The sequence below is a fragment of the Anolis carolinensis genome, chromosome 4 (genome assembly GCF_035594765.1).
Source record: "Anolis carolinensis isolate JA03-04 chromosome 4, rAnoCar3.1.pri, whole genome shotgun sequence".
Taxonomy (NCBI): Eukaryota; Metazoa; Chordata; class Lepidosauria; order Squamata; family Dactyloidae; genus Anolis; species Anolis carolinensis.
The window spans coordinates 1,560,517-1,578,393 of NC_085844.1; the positions used below are offsets into that span (position 1 = coordinate 1,560,517).

General features: G+C 41.4%; 1 protein-coding gene across 1 annotated transcript in view; it reads left to right on the forward strand.

Moving 5' to 3' along the window:
* Window positions 1-2,027: 2,027 nt before the first annotated feature.
* hgh1 (HGH1 homolog) overlaps window positions 2,028-17,877 on the forward strand; it is a 35,041-nt gene continuing 19,191 nt past the window's right edge. The window contains exons 1-3 of the mRNA XM_062979843.1: window positions 2,028-2,088; window positions 9,646-10,206; window positions 12,275-12,375. Of these exons, the coding sequence (XP_062835913.1) occupies window positions 9,680-10,206; window positions 12,275-12,375 (628 nt within the window). The 5' untranslated portion in view covers window positions 2,028-2,088; window positions 9,646-9,679. The remainder of the gene's footprint in view (window positions 2,089-9,645; window positions 10,207-12,274; window positions 12,376-17,877) is intronic.

A 17,877-nucleotide genomic window follows, 5' to 3' on the forward strand; every position in this document is an offset into this window, starting at 1 on the left:
ATTATTAGTAATATTATATGTAATATAGAATATATAATTAATATTATTATATGATATTATTATTAGTGTTATATTGTATTACATTATAATAGTGTCAATATTATATGTACATACAATATATTATATTATTAGCATAGCACAATATCAGCATTATATATTACTATATTGAACTATACCACTATACTGTAATATTATTAGTAATATTATATGTAATATAGAATATATAATTAATATTATTATATGATATTATTATTAGTGTTATATTGTATTACATTATAATAGTGTCAATATTATATGTACATACAATATATTATATTATTAGCATAGCACAATATTAGCATTATATATTACTATATTGAACTATACCACTATACTGTAATATTATTAGTAATATTATATGTAATATAGAATATATAATTAATATTATTATATGATATTATTATTAGTGTTATATTGTATTATAATATTGTCAATATTATATGTATATACAATATATTATATTATAAAACTGAGGGCAGGGGCCAGGTAAATGACCTCGGAGGGCCGCATCCGGCCCCCGGGCCTTAGTTTGGGGACCCCTGGTCTAAGGTGACACCAAGGTATTTAGGATGGAAACAGTGTTCGAGCTCTTGGCCTTCCCAAGTAAAAAGATAACATATGTAAAACGTATTTATTTATTTATTGACAGTATTTATATTCCGCCTTTCTTTCTCACCCCGAAGGGGACTCAGGGCGAATTACAATGAACACATATATGGCAAACATTCAATGCCAACAGACAAACAACATACATTAGACAGACTCAGAGGCATTTTTAACATTTTTCCAGCTTCACGATTCCGGCCACAGGGGGAGCTGTTGCTTCACCGTCCAGTAGTGGCTGTACTTCCTCATTCCTTTCCTCGTGTTTTGCTGGCAATTTTATGGTGTTGTAAATTAGTTAAAATAGTCTCCCGCATAAAGCGTCCCTAAATTTCCCTAATTGACAGGTGCAACTGTCTTTCGGGGCTGCCTAGGTCAACAGCAAGCCGGGCTATTTAATGATCGGGGGCTTAACCCGACCCGGGCTTCGAACTCATGACCTCTCGGTCAGTAGTGATTTATAGCAGCTGGTTACTAGGCAGCTGCGCCACATATTAAAACACACCCAGAATCCCAATAGTTGCAATGCAGGGAGTTACTGTACAAAAAAAACAAGAACGGCTTTAAATAAAAGCACCAGAGTGCAATTTAAAAGACATGCAAACATTAAAACAGGATTGAACAGAAATGGCATTTTTTAAAAATCCCAGTTTAAAAAAATATTAAAATATAGTCAATGTCATTATTGTTATTATTATTTGTATATTACTAGCTGTGCCCGGCTGCGCGTTGCTGTGGCAAAGTGGTGGTGGTATTGGTTAAAAACTGTTGTGTAATTTTTATTTGACTTTATTTGCATTTTTATTCATTTTATTGTAAGTTATATTTATATTTATTACATTTTATTCTTTTCTTGTATTATTTTTAGTTATTTTCTGTTATTATAGTATTTTATTGTATTAATTTTTAGTGCTTTTTATTATTTTTTATTGGGTTGCTAGGAGACCAAGTGGGAGGAGCTTAGCCTTCTAACTGGCAGCAATTGGATAAAAGCAATTCTTCCTCTCTCTCTAATTAGGACTTTATTTTTCTTTTCTTTTTGTTGTATCAACCTAGAGGCGTGGATGATGGGTTGTGTTGTCAAATTTCGAGGTTGGGGGGCCTGTAGTTTTGTTGTTTTGTGGGTCGCCGTGATGCCATCACTCTTTTATATATATAGAAGATTATAATAATATTTAATATGTTTCAATGGGATCATCCAGAAAACAATGGAGCCGCCAGATTGAACTAAAAGGAGAGTTTAGAGGCTGCTGCAATGAAAGGCAGGAGCGAACTACATCCCCCAGCAAGCTTTGCTCCAGTGCGCCATTCCGATTGGCTGGAAGCATCCGGGCGCTTGCCATCGCTCCGCCCCTTTCCGCAAGCCGCAACGGCTATTCGCTGAGCCTCCTCAGACCCGGAAGTGAGAGAAGGAAAACACGTGGAAGTTGGCCAAGGAGCAGCAGAGTAAGTGCAGCACTGCGTCTTATATTATTATTGTTATTGTTATTATTATTGTTGTTGCTATTATTATTATTATTATTATTTTATTATGACACAGCAAACAAGATAGATATGCTGGATTTCATATCACAAAATCACAAGTCGAACATTTCCCAAGTGTCTAGGACTGTGTGATGTATTATTATTATTATTATTATTATTATTATTATTATTATTATTATTATTATTATTTTATTATTATTATTATTATTATTATTTTATTATGACACAGCAAACAAGATAGATATGCTGGAATTCGTATCACAAAATCACAAGTCGAACACTTCCCAAGTGTCTAGGACTGTGTGATGTATTTTATTATTATTATTATTATTATTATTATTATTATTATTATTTTATTATGACACAGCAAACAAGATAGATAGATATACTGGATTTCGTATCACAAAATCACAACTTGAACACTTCCCAAGTGTCTAGGACTCTGTGATGAATTATTATTATTATTATTATTATTATTATTTTATTATGACACAGCAAACAAGGTAGATATGCTGGATTTCGTATCATAAAATCACAAGTCGAACATTTCCCAAGTGCCTAGGACTGTGTGATGTATTATTATTATTATTATTATTATTATTATTATTTTATTATGACACAGCAAACAAGATAGATATGCTGGATTTCGTATCACAAAATCACAACTTGAACACTTCCCAAGTGTCTAGGACTGTGTGATGTATATTATTATTATTATTATTATTATTATTATTATTATTTTATTATTATTATTATTATTTTATTATGACACAGCAAACAAGATAGATATACTGGATTTCGTATCACAAAATCACAACTTGAACACTTCCCAAGTGTCTAGGACTCTGTGATGAATTATTATTATTATTATTATTATTATTATTATTATTATTATTATTGTATGACACAGCAAACAAGATAGATATTCTGGATTTCATATCACAAAATCACAAGTCGAACACTTCCCAAGTGTCTAGGACTGTGTGATGTATTTTATTATTATTATTATTATTATTATTATTATTATTATTATTATTTTATTATGACACAGCAAACAAGATAGATATGCTGGATTTCATATCACAAAATCACAAGTCGAACACTTCCCAAGTGTCTAGGACTGTGTGATGTATTTTATTATTATTATTATTATTATTATTATTATTATTTTATTATGACACAGCAAACAAGATAGATATGCTGGATTTCATATCACAAAATCACAAGTCGAACACTTCCCAAGTGTCTAGGACTGTGTGATATATTATTATTATTATTATTATTATTATTATTATTATTATTATTTTATTATGACACAGCAAACAAGATAGATATGCTGGATTTCGTATCACAAAATCACAACTTGAACACTTCCCAAGTGTCTAGGACTGTGTGATGTATTTTATTATTATTATTATTATATTATTATTATTATTATTATTATTATGACACAGCAAACAAGATAGATATGCTGGATTTCGTATCACAAAATCACAACTTGAACACTTCCCAAGTGTCTAGGACTCTGTGATGAATTATTATTATTATTATTATTATTATTATTATTATTATTATTATTATTTTATTATGACCCAGCAAACAAGATAGATATACTGGATTTCGTATCACAAAATCACAACTTGAACACTTCCCAAGTGTCTAGGACTGTGTGATGTATATTATTGTTGTTGTTGTTGTTGTTGTGTTGTTGAAGGCTTTCATGACCGGGATCTCAGGGATGTTGTGTGTTTTCCGGGTGTTGTGTGTTTCTGGCCATGTCTCCAGAAGCATTCTCTCCTGACGTTTCGCCCACATCTATGGCAGGCATCCTCAGAGGTTGTGAGGTATATGGGGAAAACTAAGAAAGGAAGGCTTATATATCTGTGGAAGGTCCAGGGTGGGGAAAGAACTCTTGTCTGTTGGAGGCCAGTGTGAATGTTGTAATTAATGACCTTTGTTAGCATTAAATTATTATTATTATTATGACACAGCAAACAAGATAGATATGCTGGATTTCGTATCACAAAACCACAAGTCGAACACTTCCCAAGTGTCTAGGACTGTGTGATGTGTGTGATGTATTATTATTATTATTATTATTATTATTATTATTATTATTATTATGACACAGCAAACAAGATAGATATGCTGGATTTCGTATCACAAAACCACAAGTCGAACACTTCCCAAGTGTCTAGAACTGTGTGATGTGTGTGATGTATTATTATTATTATTATTATTATTATTATTATGACACAGCAAACAAGATAGATATGCTGGATTTCGTATCACAAAACCACAAGTCGAACACTTCCCAAGTGTCTAGAACTGTGTGATGTGTGTGATGTATTATTATTATTATTATTATTATTATTATTATTATTATGACACAGCAAACAAGATAGATATGCTGGATTTCGTATCACAAAACCACAAGTCGAACACCTCCCAAGCGTCTAGTTCTGTGTGATGTATTTTCGGATGATGTGTGCAGATTCCAGTCGGGTGGCCTTTTGCAGCTGGCAGATCGTGATTTTGTCAATGTCTATTGTTTCCAAATGCCGGCTGAGATCTTTTAACACGGCACCCAGTGTGCCCATCACCACCGGGACCACCTGCACTGGTTTCTGCCAGAGTCTTTGAAGTTCAATCTTGAGGTCCTGAGAGCGGCTGAGTTTTTCCTGTTGTTTTTCGTCATTGCGACTGTCACCTGGGATGGCAACATCAATGATCCAAACCTTGTTCTTTTCCACAACTGTGATGTCTGGTGTGTTGTGTTCTAGAACTTTGTCAGTCTGGATTCGGAAGTCCCACAGTATCTTTGCGTGCTCATTTTCCAAGACTTTTGCAGGTTTGTGATCCCACCAGTTCTTTTCTGCTGGGAGGTGGTACTTGAGGCATAAGTTCCAGTGAATCATTTGGGCCACATGGTTGTGCCTCTGTTTGTAGTCTGTCTGTGCGATTTTCTTACAGCAGCTGAGGATATGATCCATGGTTTCGTCGGTTTCCTTGCACAGTCTGCATTTTGGGTCATCAGCTGATTTTTCAATCTTGGCCTTGATTGCCTTTGTCCTGATGTCTCGCTCCTGGGCTGCAAGGATCAGGCCTTCTGTCTCCTTCTTCAGGGTCCCATTCGTGAGCCAGAGCCAGGTCTTCTATTATTATTATTATTATTATTATTATTATTATTATTATTATTATTATTAATTGCCTTTGTCCTGATGTCTTGCTCCTGGGCTGCAAGGATCAGGCCTTCTGTCTCCTTCTTCAGGGTCCCATTCGTGAGCCAGAGCCAGGTCTTCTATTATTATTATTATTATTATTATTAATTGCCTTTGTCCTGATGTCTTGCTCCTGGGCTGCAAGGATCAGGCCTTCTGTCTCCTTCTTCAGGGTCCCATTCGTGAGCCAGAGCCAGGTCTTCTATTATTATTATTATTATTATTATTATTATTATTATTATTAATTGCCTTTGTCCTGATGTCTTGCTCCTGGGCTGCAAGGATCAGGCCTTCTGTCTCCTTCTTCAGGGTCCCATTCGTGAGCCAGAGCCAGGTCTTCTATTATTATTATTATTATTATTATTATTATTATTATTATTATTTATTGCCTTTGTCCTGATGTCTTGCTCCTGGGCTGCAAGGATCAGGCCTTCTGTCTCCTTCTTCAGGGTCCCATTCGTGAGCCAGAGCCAGGTCTTCTATTATTATTATTATTATTATTATTATTATTATTATTATTATTATTATTGACACAAAGACATACAGTAGTATGACACAGCAAACGAGATATATTATTATTATTATTATTATTATTATTATTATTATTATTATTATTATTATTATTATTATTATATATTCCCTTGAAAACTCAGTCGTCCAGGACTATAGTTTTCCCAGCCCAGTCCCTCCATCAGATGCAAGGGGATGATGGGATGTGGCAGCTGTGGGTCCCTCTCCTGGAGGAAGGGGCTGGGCTAGATGACCTTTAGGGGCCCCCCTCCAATTTGGTATGATGATGCCAAACCTCTAAAGGCCAAGATGTCCTGGAAAAGCTGCTCTCTGGTTAACTGGACTGCAGCTCCCACCATCCCCTCACCCTTGGCTGGGCTTGCTAAGGGATACCTTTTTGTGTTGCCAAAGGCTTTCATGGCCGGGATCACAGGGTTGTTGTATGTCTTTCGGGCTGTGTGGCCATGTTCCAGAAGCATTCTCTCCTGACGTTTCGCCCACATCTATGGCAGGCATCCTCAGAGGTTGTGAGGTCTGTTGGAAACTAGGCAAGTGGGGTTTATATATCTGTGTGATGATATCCAGGTGGGAGAAAGAATCTGGGCCATGTTCCAGAAGCATTCTCTCCTGACGTTTCGCCCACATCTATGGCAGGCATCCTCAGAAGTTGTGAGGTCTGTTGGAAACTAGGCAGGTGGGGTTTATATATCTGTGTGATGATATCCTGGTGGGAGAAAGAATCAGGGCCATGTTCCAGAAGCATTCTCTCCTGACGTTTCGCCCACATCTATGGCAGGCATCCTCAGAAGTTGTGAGGTCTGTTGGAAACTAGGCAAGTGGGGTTTATATATCTGTGTAATGATATCCAGATGGGAGAAAGAATCAGGGCCATGTTCCAGAAGCATTCTCTCCTGACGTTTCACCCACGTCTATGGCAGGCATCCTCAGAAGTTGTGAGGTCTGTTGGAAACTAGGCAAGTGGGGTTTATATATCTGTGTGATGATATCCTGGTGGGAGAAAGAATCAGGGCCATGTTCCAGAAGCATTCTCTCCTGACGTTTCGCCCACATCTATGGCAGGCATCCTCAGAGGTTGTGAGGTATAGAATGGAGTGTTGTTGTATGTCTTTCGGGCTGTGTGGCCATGTTCCAGAAGCATTCTCTCCTGACGTTTCGCCCACATCTATGGCAGGCATCCTCAGAGGTTGTGAGGTCTGTTGGAAACTAGGCAGGTGGGGTTTATATATCTGTGTGATGATATCCTGGTGGGAGAAAGAATCAGGGCCATGTTCTAGAAGCATTCTCTCCTGACGTTTCGCCCACATCTATGGCAGGCATCCTCAGAGGTTGTGAGGTCTGTTGGAAACTAGGCAAGTGGGGTTTATATATCTGTGTAATGATATCCAGATGGGAGAAAGAATCAGGGCCATGTTCCAGAAGCATTCTCTCCTGACGTTTCACCCACGTCTATGGCAGGCATCCTCAGAAGTTGTGAGATCTGTTGGAAACTAGGCAAGTGGGGTTTATATATCTGTGTGATGATATCCTGGTGGGAGAAAGAATCAGGGCCATGTTCCAGAAGCATTCTCTCCTGACGTTTCGCCCACATCTATGGCAGGCATCCTCAGAGGTTGTGAGGTCTGTTGGAAACTAGGCAGGTGGGGTTTATATATCTGTGTGATGATATCCTGGTGGGAGAAAGAATCAGGGCCATGTTCCAGAAGCATTCTCTCCTGACGTTTCGCCCACATCTATGGCAGGCATCCTCAGAGGTTGTGAGGTCTGTTGGAAACTAGGCAGGTGGGGTTTATATATCTGTGTGATGATATCCAGGTGGGAGAAAGAATCAGGGCCATGTTCCAGAAGCATTCTCTCCTGACGTTTCGCCCACATCTATGGCAGGCATCCTCAGAGGTTGTGCGGGTTTATATATCTGTGGAAAGTCCAGGGTGTGAGAGGGGGAAAAATTGAAAAAAAATTGTGAAATTCAATGAATTGTGAATTCATTGAAATTCACAAGCATGTGGACAACTTCAACAGAAAGGAGGAAACCATGAAAATGAACAAAATCTGGCTACTAAAAAAAACTCAGTAAGTTTTTCAGGCAACACCCTGAAAAACAGAAGAGTTCCAGGGGCATCTGATGACTCTGATCAGAGGATGCCCCCAGGCAAAAAAGACAGGAAGATGAAGCCTTTTCAGTGCTAATTATGGTGATTAACTGCAACATTAACACTGGCCTACAACTGACAAAGAGGGTTTTTTTTCCTCTCACACCTTGGACTTTCCACAGATAAATAAACCCCACTTGCCTAGTTTCCAACAGACCTCACAACCTCTGAGGATGCCTGCCATAGATGTGGGAGAAACGTCAGGAGAGAATGCTTCTGGAATATGACCATACAGCCCAAAAGACATACAACAATCCTGGATACCTTTTTATTCAGACAGGCTTTAAAAAGAGATTATTAGGGGTTGCTGTGGTTTATCACTTTGAATATGTTTTAATGGTTTTTAACTGGGATTTTTTTTAATGCTGTTTATAATTAATCCTGTTTTAACTTTTGCAGATTTGTATGTTTTAGGTCGATAGATCGGTAGATAAATAGATTGATTGATGGATAGATAGACTGATAGATAGAAATATCTATAGATACGTTGACGGATGCATAAACAGTTAAAACAGTTAATACTGTTAATAAATTATAGCTAAAACTTTTATGTATTCCTAACCTCTCCTTACAGTTCGAGGCAGGGCACAACATACAGTAGAGTCTCACATATCCAATATTCACTTATCCAATGTTCTGGATTATCCAACACAGTCTGCCTTTTAGTAGTCAATGTTTTTGTAATCAATGTTTTCAATACATTGCAATGTTTTGGTACTTCTGCCGGCATGTTTATGTTGGATAAGTGAGACCCTACTGTAGTTAAAATACATCTTTATACTAAAATACATTCCTGAAAAGCATATGCAGTAGAGTCTCACTTATCCAACATAAACGGGCCGTCAGAATGTTGGATAAGCGAATATGTTGGATAATAAGGAGGCATTAAGGAAAAGCCTATTAAACATCAAATTAGGTTATGATTTTACAAATTTAAGCACCAAAACATCATGTTATACAACAAATTTGACAGAAAACAATTCGCAGTAATGTTATGTTGTAATTACTGTATTGACGAATTTAGCACCAAAATATCACGATATATTGAAAACATTGACTACAAAAATGTGTTGGATAATCCAGAACGTTGGATAAGTGAGACTCTACTGTACAGGAAAATAATACATGTAATAACAAATAGAGTAGAATAATAAATGTAATAATAATATCAGAGTGAAATAATAAATGCATTATTATTATTAATAATAATAATAATAATAATAGAGTAAAATAAATGTTATCGTAGCAACAATAATAGAGTACAATAATAAATGTAATAATAGAGTAAAACAATAATGTAATAATGCCAATAATAATAGAGAAAAATAATAAATGTACCATATATTCTCGAGTATAAGCTGACCCAAATATAAGCCAACCAGGACCCTCACCCGAGTATAAGCCGAGGGGGGCTTTTTCAGTCTTAAAAAAAGGGCTGAAAAACTAGGCTTATACTCGAGTATATACAGTAGTTTCTGCCACAAAGATGAAGTTTCTGGAGTAGAACAACTACTGCACAATTAAACAGGAAATAATATTTCTAAACCAGGAATAGGGCATTTTCCAAAGTTTGTTGCTTAATGTAATGGTCTGTGTTGTCTTTGTCCCCCTTCCAGGCCCGGTCCACTTTGCGTCCAGCTCAGGACCGGCATGGATGACCAACAGGCCCAGGAGCTGCTGGCCTTCCTTGGCCCTGAATCCCGCCCGGACCTGCGAGCCCAAGCCGTCCATTGCGTGGCAGGGCTGACGGTCACTCCGGAGGGCAGGCGGCTCCTGACCACCCGGCCGGACTTTGTGGAGGCCCTGCTGGCCCTGACTGCTGACCCTTCCACGGATGTGGCCAAGGAGGCCTTCCACGCCCTCATCAACCTGGCCGCGGAGCCGGGCACACACATCATCCTGGCGAAGGGTCTGCCTGACCTCTTGGACCTCCTGCTGGACCCCGGGAGCCCCCTGGCTGACCAGGCCTGCGCCCTCCTCTCCAACTTCTCCAGGGAGGAATCCGCCGCCCGGCAACTCTTGACCGCTCTGCAGAGGGAGAAGGAGAGTGGACTGGTGGCTCTGGTGGACGCCCTCGGGGGCGCCGACCCCCAGGCCGGACTCCACTACCTGGGGCCCCTCCTCTCCAACCTCAGCCAGCTCCCCGAGGCCCGAAAGGTCCTCCTTGACCCCTCCAGGTAGGTCCGAGTGACCAGAGGGAGGGAGGAAACTCACCTGGAAGACTCATTTGGAATACCATGGACAGGCTAAAATGTGTCCAGAGAAGGGCCACAATAAAATCCAGTAACTCTGGCCTGTACAAAATCCACATTATCTGCTTTGAACTGGATTATCTGGCAGTGTAGACTCAGGGCCCTTCCACACAGCCATATAACCCAGAACATCAAGGTGGATAATCCACTGTTGTGGTTGAGTCAGGTGAGCAGGTGTCAGATGAAGAACAGCAAAGGGAACGGATCCGGGATATACTCATGGCACCTACTGATGAGGACACATTCGAGGGGTTTTCAAGTGGCGGGGAGTTGATGAGCGAGGAAGGAGATGTAGTGGATGGGAATAGAGGCACGAAGAGGGTTACTCGGGAGCAGGAATCAGATGAGGAACGGGAGAGGAAGAAGCTCCGGGATAGATTTACTGCTCCCACAGATGATGAATCATTTATGGGTTTCTCTGGGAATGATGGGTCTGAGAGTGATGAGGATGATACAGTGGACTGGACTAAGGGACAAGAGATTAGGAACATATGTGCAGAACCAACTTCTAGCGACACGTTTCTGGCGTTTTCGGGACCTGGGGATTGGCGAACAGGAGATACATCTGAGTCATGGGGAGATCTAAGCCTTGACAGGAGGTGGAGGAATTGGGAGAGATGAAAACAGGGATTTGGGTGTGAAGACAAGAACAGCTGTTAGAGATGATTATGGGGTGGAGGCCAGCTCATTGTCGGATAATGATGTGTAAGTTAAAAGTAGGCTCTGAAATGGGGAATCTTTGCAGAAAGCAAAGTGTCGGTTAAGTATGTATATTGTCCCTGCCTGTTCTTGTGTTGGGTTTTGGGTTCGGTTTCTGCAACCTGGAATCCTGTTCCCTGGAAATCCTCGGCGTTTGGACTGGCTTATCGTGTGTGTGTCTTTCTCCCTTCCTGAACTCCTGGATTGTTTCGACTATGGCTTGTTTGACCACCTTAAAGACGACGTTTGGACTGGCTTATCGTGTGTGCGGCTTTCTCCCTTCCTGGACTCCTGGATTGTTTCGACTATGGCTTGTTTGACCACCTTAAAGATGACGTTTGGACTGGCTTATCGTGTGTGCGGCTTTCTCCCTTCCTGGACTCCTGGTTTGTTTTGACTGCGGCTTTGTTTGACCCATTGGGACGGCGTCTATTCCAACCCCGCCTTAAGGCGACTCCGGGGCTTCGGCTGGCTTTGGCAATCCTTACTTGCAGTTTACTTCCTGGATACAGCGCTGTCTGTGGGGACCCTTTGCTACAGCGCTGTTTGCGTCCTGCTTGTTTTGACTGAGTTAAATCCGGGTTTTCTTTCCATTTAATCCGGATTTTTCCCCTGTTTATTCCGGTTTATTTTCCACTTGCCTTTTGAAGCCCATTTTGGGCAAACACTTGAGTTTCAGCTGTTGCTTGATTTTATTGAATTTTGTTCTGGGCATTGAAGTTTGCCAATCTCTGTAAGCCGCCTTGAGTCCTCTCGGGTGAGAAAGGTGGGGTAGAAGTTTTGTAAATACATAAAAATAATAAATAACAATAATAGACACTTGGACCCAGTGTGCGTGTATGCTGTGTCATTATGTACATGTATATAAATAAATAATTCCAAATAGTTTTTGGGTTGAGCTTCTGAAGATAAGTTAGTTTTTTCAAGGCGTTTCGGTTGCTTGATTTTATTGAATTTTGTTCTGGGCATTGACTTTTGCCAATCTCTGTAAGCCGCCTTGAGTCCTCTCGGGTGAGAAAAGTGGGGTAGAAGTCTTGTAAATAAAAATAAATAAATAAATAAATAAATAATAGACATTTGGACCCAGTGTGCATGTATGCTGTGTTGTTATGCACATGTATATAAATAAATAATTCCAAATATTTTTTGGGTTGAGCTTCTGAAGATAAGTTAGTTTTTCGAAGGCTTTTCTATGCCTTGTAAAGATGCAAGTTGAGGCTTTCCAGGTTCCTCTTCCAAGAGACGAGTGTCACTCTGCAACACCTGAACGCTCCTCTTATTTTTCTCTCCACAGATGTGTCATTCAGAAGCTGCTCCCGTTCACACAGTTCATGGCCTCGGACGTCCGCCGAGGAGGGATAGTCGGGACCCTCCGGAACTGCTGCTTCGAATACCGTGAGTCTCTCAAAAACCTTTCAGCCTTTCTTTGGCCCTTGTTTTGGACTGCCGCTCCCAGTGTGCTGGCTGGAGATTCCAAAAATAGGCATTCGAAAATATGCATAAGTAAACAAAACATTTTGTAACACAGGGGTCCTCAAACTTTTTAAGCCGAGGGCCAGGCCACAATCCTTCAGACTGTTGAGGGGCCGGATTATCATTTGAAAAAAATACAAACAAATTCCAATGCACACTGCATATGTCTTATTTGTAGTGCAAAAACAACAACAACAACAACAAGAACAATGAAAGAACAATACAATATTTAAAAATAAAAACAATTTTAACCAACATACATTTATCAGGATTTCAATGGGAATTGTGGTCCTGCTTCTGGCCAATGAGATAGTCAAGTTAATTAGGGTTGTTGTTGTTGTTGTTGTTGTTGTTGTTGTTGTTGTTGTGTGCCTTCAAGTCATTTCAGACTTTGGTTGAGCCTAAGTCTAAAATTTATTTATTTATTTGTTTGTTTATTATTTACTGCATTTATTTACTACATTTGTATCACACCCTTCTCACCCCAAAGGGGACTCAGAGTGGCTTACAAATTATATGTACATACAATATATGATATTATTAGCATAGCACAATATTAGCATTATATATTACTATATTGAACTATACCACTATACTGTAATATTATTAGTAATATTATATGTAATATAGAATATATAATTAATATTATTATATGGTATTATTATTAGTGTTATATTGTATTACATTAAAATATTATTATCAATATTATATGTATATACAATATATTATATTATAAAACTGAGGGCGGGGGCCAGGTAAATGACCTCAGAGGGCCGCATCCGGCTCCCGGGCCTTAGTTTGGGGACCCCTGTTGTAACATATCATTTTACATCCAAGTTTTTATTTCCTACTATATTGACTGTTGTAGATCAGCCTGAGATCATCTCTTCTATGTGGAGTTTAACCACATTAATCACCTTAACTGCATATTTAACATATTTTATTTATTTACAGCATTTATATTCCGCCCTTCTTTCTCACCCCGAAGGGGACTCAGGGCGGATCACATGACACATATAGGTAAACATTCAATGCCCTTTAACATAGAACAAAGACAAGACAAACATAGGCTCTGAGCGGGCTTCGAACTCATGACCTCTTGGTCAGAGTGATTCATTGCAGCTGGTTGCAGCTGGCTTGCTCTCCAGCCTGCGCCACAGCCCGGGCCTATGTGCATATCAACTATCAAATTCTTAGTCTTCAGGTTTTAAACTACAGTAGAGTCTCACTTATCCAAGCTAAACGGGCCAGCAGAAGCTTGGATAAGCGAATATAATAATAATAATAATAATAATAACAATAACAATAACAATAAATTTATTCTTATATCCCGCCCCATCTCCCCGAGGGGACTCGGGGCGGCTCACAACAATAATAAAAACAGTGACAATTACACATTGTAAAATCAAACATGAAAAACAATCATACAATCAAAACATACATCACATGTTAAAAACAAGGAGATAAAACAGTTCTGGGCCGAAATAGAGGGCTTCTGTAGCTTCGTGGCAGAAGTATTCAGCAAGGTATCAATAATCATGGCAGAACACTCTCTAATTAAATTAAATGGGCAGACAAATCAACCCCCAAGAATTAGTCGTCGAAGGCCCTCCGGAAAAGCCAGGTTTTAAGGCTTTTTCGAAAGGCAAGGAGGGTGGGGGCCTGTCTAATCTCCCTCGGGAGTGAGTTCCAAAGGCGGGATGGGGGCCACAGCGGAGAAGGCCCTCTCTCTCTCTCGTCCCCACCAGCCGCAACTGCGAGGGTGGTGGGATCGAGAGGAGGGCCTCCCCCGAAGAGCGAAGAGATCGTGCAGGTTCATAGGGGGAGATGCGGTCTCTAAGGTAGGTGGGTCCCAAACCGTTTAGGGCTTTGTAGGTGATCACCTGCACCTTGAATTGGGCCCGGAAAACAAACGGCAGCCAATGGAGCTCCTTAAACAGAGGCGTGGAACACGCCCTGTACTTTGCTCCTGTTAGAAGCCTGGCTGCCGAGCGCTGAACTAGTTGCAATTTCCAGGCACTCTCTCCTGACGTTTCGCCCACATCTATGACACGCATACTCAGAGGTTGTGAGGAATATATCTCCATGTTCCAAGAAGCATTCTCTCCTGACGTTTCGCCCACATCTATGGCAGGCATCCTCAGAGGTTGTGAGGAATATATCGCCATGTTCCAAGAAGCATTCTCTCCTGACGTTTCGCCCACATCTCTGGCAGGCATCCTCAGAGGTTGTGAGGAATATATCGCCATGCTCCAGAAGCATTCTCTCCTGACGTTTCGCCCACATCTATGGCAGGCATCCTCAGAGGTTGTGAGGAATATATCTCCATGTTCCAAGAAGCATTCTCTCCTGACGTTTCGCCCACATCTATGACACGCATCCTCAGAGGTTGTGAGGAATATATAGCCATGTTCCAAGAAGCATTCTCTCCTGACGTTTCGCCCACATCTCTGGCAGGCATCCTCAGAGGTTGTGAGGAATATATCGCCATGCTCCAGAAGTATTCTCTCCTGACGTTTCGCCCACATCTATGGCAGGCATCCTCAGAGGTTGTGAGGAATATATAGCCATGTTCCAAGAAGCATTCTCTCCTGACGTTTCGCCCACATCTATGGCAGGCATCCTCAGAGGTTGTGAGGAATATATCGCCATGTTCCAAGAAGCATTCTCTCCTGACGTTTCGCCCACATCTATGGCAGGCATCCTCAGAGGTTGTGAGGAATATATCGCCATGCTCCGGAAGTATTCTCTCCTGACGTTTCGCCCACATCTATGACACGCATCCTCAGAGGTTGTGAGGAATATATCGCCATGTTCCAAGAAGCATTCTCTCCTGACGTTTCGCCCACATGTATGGCAGGCATCCTCAGAGGTTGTGAGGAATATATCGCCATGCTCCAGAAGTATTCTCTCCTGACGTTTCGCCCACATCTATGGCAGGCATCCTCAGAGGTTGTGAGGAATATATAGCCATGTTCCAAGAAGCATTCTCTCCTGACGTTTCGCCCACATCTATGGCAGGCATCCTCAGAGGTTGTGAGGAATATATAGCCATGTTCCAAGAAGCATTCTCTCCTGACGTTTCGCCCACATCTATGGCAGGCATCCTCAAAGGTTGTGAGGAATATATCGCCATGCTCCAGAAGTATTCTCTCCTGACGTTTCGCCCACATCTATGGCAGGCATCCTCAGAGGTTGTGAGGAATATATAGCCATGTTCCAAGAAGCATTCTCTCCTGACGTTTCGCCCACATCTATGGCAGGCATCCTCAGAGGTTGTGAGGAATATATCGCCATGTTCCAAGAAGCATTCTCTCCTGACGTTTCGCCCACATCTATGGCAGGCATCCTCAGAGGTTGTGAGGAATATATCGCCATGCTCCGGAAGTATTCTCTCCTGACGTTTCGCCCACATCTATGGCAAACATCCTCAGAGGTTGTGAGGAATATATAGCCATGTTCCAAGAAGCATTCTCTCCTGACGTTTCGCCCACATCTATGGCAGGCATCCTCAGAGGTTGTGAGGAATATATCGCCATGCTCCAGAAGTATTCTCTCCTGACGTTTCGCCCACATCTATGGCAGGCATCCTCAGAGGTTGTGAGGAATATATAGCCATGCTCCAGAAGCATTCTCTCCTGACGTTTCGCCCACATCTATGGCAGGCATCCTCAGAGGTTGTGAGGAATATATAGCCATGTTCCAGAAGTATTCTCTCCTGACGTTTCGCCCACATCTATGGCAGGCATCCTCAGAGGTTGTGAGGAATATATAGCCATGCTCCAGAAGCATTCTCTCCTGACGTTTCGCCCACATCTATGGCAGGCATCCTCAGAGGTTGTGAGGAATATATAGCCATGTTCCAAGAAGCATTCTCTCCTGACGTTTCGCCCACATCTATGGCAGGCATCCTCAGAGGTTGTGAGGAATATATAGCCATGTTCCAGAAGTATTCTCTCCTGACGTTTCGCCCACATCTATGGCAGGCATCCTCAGAGGATGTGAGGAATATATAGCCATGCTCCAGAAGCATTCTCTCCTGACGTTTCGCCCACATCTATGGCAGGCATCCTCAGAGGATGTGAGGAATATATGGCCATGCTCCAGAAGCATTCTCTCCTGACGTTTCGCCCACATCTATGGCAAACATCCTCAGAGGTTGTGAGGAATATATAGCCATGTTCCAAGAAGCATTCTCTCCTGACGTTTCGCCCACATCTATGGCAGGCATCCTCAGAGGTTGTGAGGAATATATAGCCATGCTCCAGAAGCATTCTCTCCTGACGTTTCGCCCACATCTATGGCAGGCATCCTCAGAGGTTGTGAGGAATATATAGCCATGTTCCAAGAAGCATTCTCTCCTGACGTTTCGCCCACATCTATGGCAGGCATCCTCAGAGGTTGTGAGGAATATATAGCCATGTTCCAGAAGTATTCTCTCCTGACGTTTCGCCCACATCTATGGCAGGCATCCTCAGAGGATGTGAGGAATATATAGCCATGCTCCAGAAGCATTCTCTCCTGACGTTTCGCCCACATCTATGGCAGGCATCCTCAGAGGATGTGAGGAATATATAGCCATGCTCCAGAAGCATTCTCTCCTGACGTTTCGCCCACATCTATGGCAGGCATCCTCAGAGGTTGTGAGGAATATATAGCCATGCTCCAGAAGCATTCTCTCCTGACGTTTCGCCCACATCTATGGCAGGCATCCTCAGAGGTTGTGAGGAATATATAGCCATGTTCCAAGAAGCATTCTCTCCTGACGTTTCGCCCACATCTATGGCAGGCATCCTCAGAGGTTGTGAGGAATATATAGCCATGTTCCAAGAAGCATTCTCTCCTGACGTTTCGCCCACATCTATGGCAGGCATCCTCAGAGGTTGTGAGGAATATATAGCCATGTTCCAAGAAGCATTCTCTCCTGACGTTTCGCCCACATCTATGGCAGGCATCCTCAGAGGTTGTGAGGAATATATAGCCATGTTCCAAGAAGCATTCTCTCCTGACGTTTCGCCCACATCTATGGCAGGCATCCTCAGAGGTTGTGAGGAATATATAGCCATGTTCCAAGAAGCATTCTCTCCTGACGTTTCGCCCACATCTATGGCAGGCATCCTCAGAGGTTGTGAGGAATATATAGCCATGCTCCAGAAGCATTCTCTCCTGACGTTTCGCCCACATCTATGGCAGGCATCCTCAGAGGTTGTGAGGAATATATAGCCATGTTCCAAGAAGCATTCTCTCCTGACGTTTCGCCCACATCTATGGCAGGCATCCTCAGAGGTTGTGAGGAATATATAGCCATGCTCCAGAAGCATTCTCTCCTGACGTTTCGCCCACATCTATGGCAGGCATCCTCAGAGGTTGTGAGGAATATATAGCCATGTTCCAAGAAGCATTCTCTCCTGACGTTTCGCCCAC